This window comes from Xenopus laevis, chromosome 4L (assembly GCF_017654675.1).
Source record: "Xenopus laevis strain J_2021 chromosome 4L, Xenopus_laevis_v10.1, whole genome shotgun sequence".
NCBI classification, from domain to species: domain Eukaryota; kingdom Metazoa; phylum Chordata; class Amphibia; order Anura; family Pipidae; genus Xenopus; species Xenopus laevis.
The window spans coordinates 79,623,188-79,629,187 of NC_054377.1; the positions used below are offsets into that span (position 1 = coordinate 79,623,188).

Here is a 6,000-nt window from a genome sequence, read left to right on the forward strand (position 1 = left end):
TGCCTTAGAAATAGAGCTGGACTGTGTCAGCTGCAAGGACTGCGCAGCTCTAAGCGGATTTATACGGAAGTGTAAGAGCGTATTACGACACTAGTTCCTTTAATAAAAGTGGTATTAGCTGCAGATCTCTGTAGCGAAAATTGCAAGTTGCCAACTGCGTCTGCAGACATAATTGAGCCCCATATTCTCTCCTACCTGAACAATGTTGATTTTGGTTATTACCAAGCAGGGTCAGACTGGGGTGCCTGGGGCTCACCCCACCCCTGCAGCAAATCCTCCTCTGGGCCCCTGCAGCAACCCCCTCCTGCCCACCCCCTCGTGCGTGTGTACCTTTTTTCAATCGGGACAGAGGAGGGAGGTTGGAGGCAGCAGTGACAGGTTCCGGCAGGGAGCGGGTTTGGGCCAGCAGGGTTCAACGGCCCAGTCTGACCCTGATACCAAGTTTCAGACTTGCCCCCCCAGCTGCTGTGAATAAAAACTAGCAGACTCCCCTCCCATCCTGACAGCTTGGATTCTGGAGTTGTTCTAAAACAGCCAGAAGGCTGCAGGTTGTGCATGTTAGTATTGGCACAGCTGATAACACTTCTACAGCCAGAGGCCTGCAACATGTTTTAAGCCTTTGCGGGACAAACAGGGCTAAGCGGCTGGATACCACTTGTTTTATTTTGTTTCCTCTCTTTTTTAAGATTCACAGATGATCTAAACCAATTACAAGATATACAGATGTACAATAAATTCAATCCCATTAGTTATTTCATTGCTGTTTTTGACAGTTAACAGAGAACAATGATGCTCTTTTGCTGACAAACACATGCATATGTATTCTGTGCCTCAATACAGCAGGCAAATAGACACAAGGGCTCAACAGCAGGTAGTAATGAATAGTAATTTAACAGATCCCATTGTATCTTAAGCACTACACCAGGTGACTTTTGATATATGCTTAATACATACCATAGAGCCTTGTTTACTTTTAACTGAGGCTCTGTAAATTAGATTAAAGTGAGGGCAGACCCACTGCTTTGTAACGCTCCATCCATGTACATAGCAAAGTGACTCTGAGAATGCATCCCGGAGGTGTGATATTAAATACTGTCCATCAGACTTCAGAGCAAAATTAAATCCTTAAGAATAGGCAGGGAAAAGTACAATTTTTGGAGTCCTTAAGGAGAAGATAATTACTGCCTAAGTCAGCCTAAGTAGAAAATGACTTTACTCTGGATGTCTGTGCTTTTGATTCACATGTGAATATTTATACAGGAAAAGGGGCCAGTATAAGAAATAGCTGTTTGTTTTGTTCAGGAAGGAATCTGTTTATTTCTAGGAATATTTTGAAACTTTACGAAGAAAGTTGTATTATACATTTCTTTTAACTACTGTTCTTATGAACTTTTTTTACTCCCTACTTGCACAGACTTTTATAATTGAACTGCATAACAGTGAGGTAGAATGTAAGGTCTGACTTATCAATAGTCTGACTTATCAAAATACATTTGGAGAAGAAATTAGTAAACAAATCATAGCAGGGTGGGTATGATAAATGGAGCAATCAGTAACAGAAAATGATGGTTCTATATGAGAGCTTCCAAACTGTTACAAAGGACACATTATACGCACCATAATAACCACATGATCTTCAGGGCCGGATTTGCATAGCTGGCACCCCTAGGCCCGCTGTAATTCGTCACCCCCCTCCCTTCGCTCAAATTTTCATCATCGGGACCAGAGAAATTAGGTTGCCACGTGACCGGTATTTCAACGACCTAGCCGGTAAAATACCAGCCAAGGCCCGGGACCAGTATTACAAATTTACCGGCAAAATAGCTGCCGGTAAACTTGTGATCACCATTCAAACTGCTCCCGGCCTGCCTCCAATGCATCCCCAGCACCCCTTTCTTACCGAATACTTACCGATTCCACACTCCATGACTTAGGTTTGCACCTCGTCATCATTACTCCGCCCATGTGACATCACAACTATGCCCCTGTGACATCACACTCCTCTACCTCATGGAACCGCCTCCTGGCTGATAAATGTTTTTACGGGAAATTTAAAAAACGATCGCATCTCCTGCGCATCCCCAGTGTTTCTGAACTAATGTGGGTGTGGTTGGGCAGCGTGCCGCCCCCTAAAATCCTGCTGCCCTTGGCCCAGGGCTTGGTGGCCTCTCCACAAATCCAGGCTTGATGATCTTAAGACTATGATCTCTATTGAGCAGGGCCTAATGTATGTATGGATTACTTTTTGTAGTAAATTGTTTGATATATAAATCATTCTATTGTGCAGAACTGTAGGATATGTAAATAAGTGTTAATAATAATAGCAATATACTGGAGTTAGATGTCAAATTCATCCATAAAACCATCAAAAATCTCTCTAGCTCTAGGGCAGGCCTAGAGCCATGAGAAACCTTTAAAGGCCTAATTACCAGCACAAAAGCCTGTAGTTACATAGACCTGTTCTACCTTCAGGAATATAAAAAGGTTCACTTGGGGCAAACTGTCCCATCTGCATGCGGTCACTTAATCCCAACAAAAATGTAAAACTTTCAAAGGCAACAAAAGTCCAAAAATTTTTTGCCTCAGAGCATAGAGTTTAGCACTGAGGTGATGTATCTGCCATGTACAGCAATCCAGAGCAACCCGTGATAATCCCCTCGGTGCCGGGAACATGCACATGAGCAAAACTGTTCAGATATGCAGTCTGCATGTGTCACACAAGCCATGTGAGCTGACGCCATGAAGTAAGAGAAAGGCCACAGAGCAGATGACCCAGGAAGGAATGTAATACCTTGGGGCTTATTCTCTTCAATAAAAATGTTGCTATCATTCTTATTATGGATATATTATAAAACATATTTATAGAGTGCCAACATATTTTGCAGTGCTGCATGTATGCATTGAACATACAAATACATATGAAAAACAGGAAATGAACTATAAAATAGGTAGAGCGGGCCCTTGCATATGGGCCTATAAAGCATTTCTGTGCGGTAAAATTAATACTGTATATATAGTTTGTATATATACAGTCGTTTCAAAACCTTTGATCGCCTTTAAAATTGCGTAAAAGAAATAACGGACAGCGTATCTAATCTTTCGTGCAGCAAGTCAGCACTGCAGAAACAAATAAATACTGGATGCAAAACATCTGAGGCATGCTGAACTAATGAAGTAAACATGCCACCCAACTGGCCTGTTAAAATGAATGGCATCATTTTTGGTGACTGGAGGCAAAAGGCTTCAGCCCGATCCACTGTATATAATAGAAGCTCAGAAGTAAAACAATGACAGCTGTGTCAAATGCATCTCTTAAATTGATTAGGACGGCATTGTTCCTTTCCAAAACCTTAATCTGGTTCTAATCAATTGCGCAGCCATGCTGATTCCACTTAATCATACGGTACTGTACAGTAATGACCGTACTGCTTTTATGTTTCATTCCAAATGGAAACAACAAAAAGAGACAGTAAAAATCAGTTTAAGTCCACAGTTCTCCAAGTGCAAAGCAGAAATTGTCCTTAGTGTAAACTTTTTAACCCTTGTTTTGCTATTGCTCTCGTTTTTACAGCAAACGTGGACCAATGAAACAGCAAGGGTAATTCAGCCACAGAAATTTTTTTTCCACTTACGCGAATTAGTCTCTACAGACATATGATAATTTGTTTATTTTGATGGAGATGGTAGAAGCCAGCAAAATCTCCAGGTTTTTTCATCTGGGAAATGTGCTGGCAAGGCTGTGGTGTGCTTTCAGTGTCCAGCAGCACATTACCGTTTAGAGAAACTAATCACAAGCAAAATACAGATGAATCATGCCAGTTGAGTGTTCCTGGCATTTGGGTTTAGGTCCATAGTTCCTGGACCATTGCCATGGAGGCAGATTTCACAATTTCAAGGCCTGTGCTTGATTCTGGGAGAAAGTGGCATATCGTGACATTTAAACATTTGAACCTAAAGGACAGCAGCATAATACTTTCTGTGAGCCTGTTTGATTCTTCAAAGAAAGGCTCAGTTGGGGCCCTAAATTCTTATTATGTGTTGCCACAGAGTTAAGGGCACCCTGCAGAGAAAAGAGAATGCCTTAGGTTTTCCTATTAGCTTTTCGTGAACTCTTCCCTTATGTCTGCTTAAGAATGCCCTATTAATTGTGCATTAGAATACTGTTAAAATCAGCACATTCAGCTAACTGTATATTACTGTATTGACAAATGTAAATGAGCCCACTAAGTGACCAGTTATCTGTATTCCTCTCTCCCCTGTGGATTGCTGGTGACAATCAACAAAAAAAAAGTGTGTAAATGATAGATACCTACATCTATCTCTGTCATTGCCTAAAACAGATTAAAAGCACATGGGGGGGGGGGGGGTTTGGGAGCCTGGAAGAAATTGAAATCTATCTGCCGGAGAGAAAAAATGGGCACATGCGGAATGTCTTACTGGGACTTGTCTGGTTTCAGTTCAGGATTTTTTTTAAAAATAAAAACAATAATGAGTAATAGCAAAACTCAGCAGCACACTAGGTACAAGTATGAAGTTACTCTCAGCATGCATGAATATTTCAGCTATGCAGCATTCCTTCCTTTTCAGGAAGCCTCTGACTGCCAGCTCTTTGGGTAAGAACAGCATGCTATTCAAGGGGCCCTGGCTGTACATTAACATTGCACCCTTTGAGGGCCTTAGCTTGACCTACATTCATAGAAACCAGAACAAAACCAACTGACAGGAGAGCATTATGTGATGATTCTATGCACAGTATTAATATTACTGTTATTAAATCATAAAAATGACATGGTTTAGTATTATAGTAGCTAAAAGGTTGAAAGGGGAATTAAGGCCATTGAGATTTATATCTATATTCATGTAATATTTATAAATCACAGAAAGAGGCGACATTTTTGATACACATAATACTAAACAGTCCCAATATTACCCTTTTTCTTCTACAGATGTCAGAGAATTTCTACGGATTGCAATTATTAAAAAAAAATATTTCCAAAGAAACAAACAAATTGAAATGCTGTGAATATGTCACTGTATGTCCTTTTTATTACCCTGTATGTGATGGGGCCCCTCCCCCAAGAAAGATATACTATTATTACTAGGGAAGGGTAAATATATGTTATGAAACACACATGAAGTACTATGAAGTTATTACTGACTGTACATGAAGAATTGAGCATTTCTGAGCTGGAGCCTTGAAGTGCATGAATTAGCCCTGACATAACAATGGATGGTTCCATCATGTTAAAGTCCCAGCCCTGCTGTAGTAGAAAACCTGCAATTCCAAACCCCAGAGAAAGCCCCCCTTACCTTGTGCTGTGTATCCCCATAAGGCAGCCTCCAGCAGGGCGACCGTGAGTAGGAAGGTGCAGGGGTGCCTGGCTGCGTGCATTCCTCTGGATGTGCAGAGCCAATAAATCATTTATCCGTAGGCTCGGGATGCAGGGTCCTTCCACTCCCCGGGATGTACCTCTCGCCTGCTCGCTTTGGGGGTGCCTCGGAGCGTTCCCGGTCCCTCAGGCTGCGAGCTCCACTCTACCTCTGCCTTTCTGATGGAGTTAATGGAGCCAAACTTTTTTTTCTCCTTTCCGGAGGGCTTTGAAAGGTAGGAGCTGGCTTTACTCTCTGCCTCCCTCTCTCAACTTTCTCAACCACCCCCCTTTCGCTTGTCACTTTTCCAAAATCAGTACCGACACAAACTAAAGCGCTTCAGACCGAGCCAAGTGTCACTTGCAGGGGACGCAGCGCCACCTGCTGGAACTTGCGAATTATTTTCTTGTCAGGTTTTTCCGCCCCAGGCTATTTATTCTTCCTGTTTGCTTTATCGCTGGCTCGCTGCGACACACATATCATTTCAAAAGTATATTTTCTTTTAGCTACTTTACTCGTACGAGTGTATATTTTATACTGTTACAGCTGGCAAAATAAATACACTGAAATGCAAAAACAGCGCTGTGCAGCGAACCAGTGGCCTTAAAGGAACAGTAACGTCAAAAAAAT

At 41.9% G+C, this 6,000-nt stretch overlaps 1 protein-coding gene across 1 annotated transcript in view; it reads right to left on the reverse strand.

The window, feature by feature from the left end:
• LOC108714227 (inactive tyrosine-protein kinase transmembrane receptor ROR1) overlaps positions 1–5,678 on the reverse strand; it is a 159,629-nt gene extending 153,951 nt beyond the window's left edge. The window contains exon 1 of the mRNA XM_018258240.2: positions 5,311–5,678. Coding sequence (XP_018113729.1) covers positions 5,311–5,422 — 112 coding nt within the window. The 5' untranslated portion in view covers positions 5,423–5,678. The remainder of the gene's footprint in view (positions 1–5,310) is intronic.
• Between the last annotated feature and the right edge of the window lie 322 nt (positions 5,679–6,000).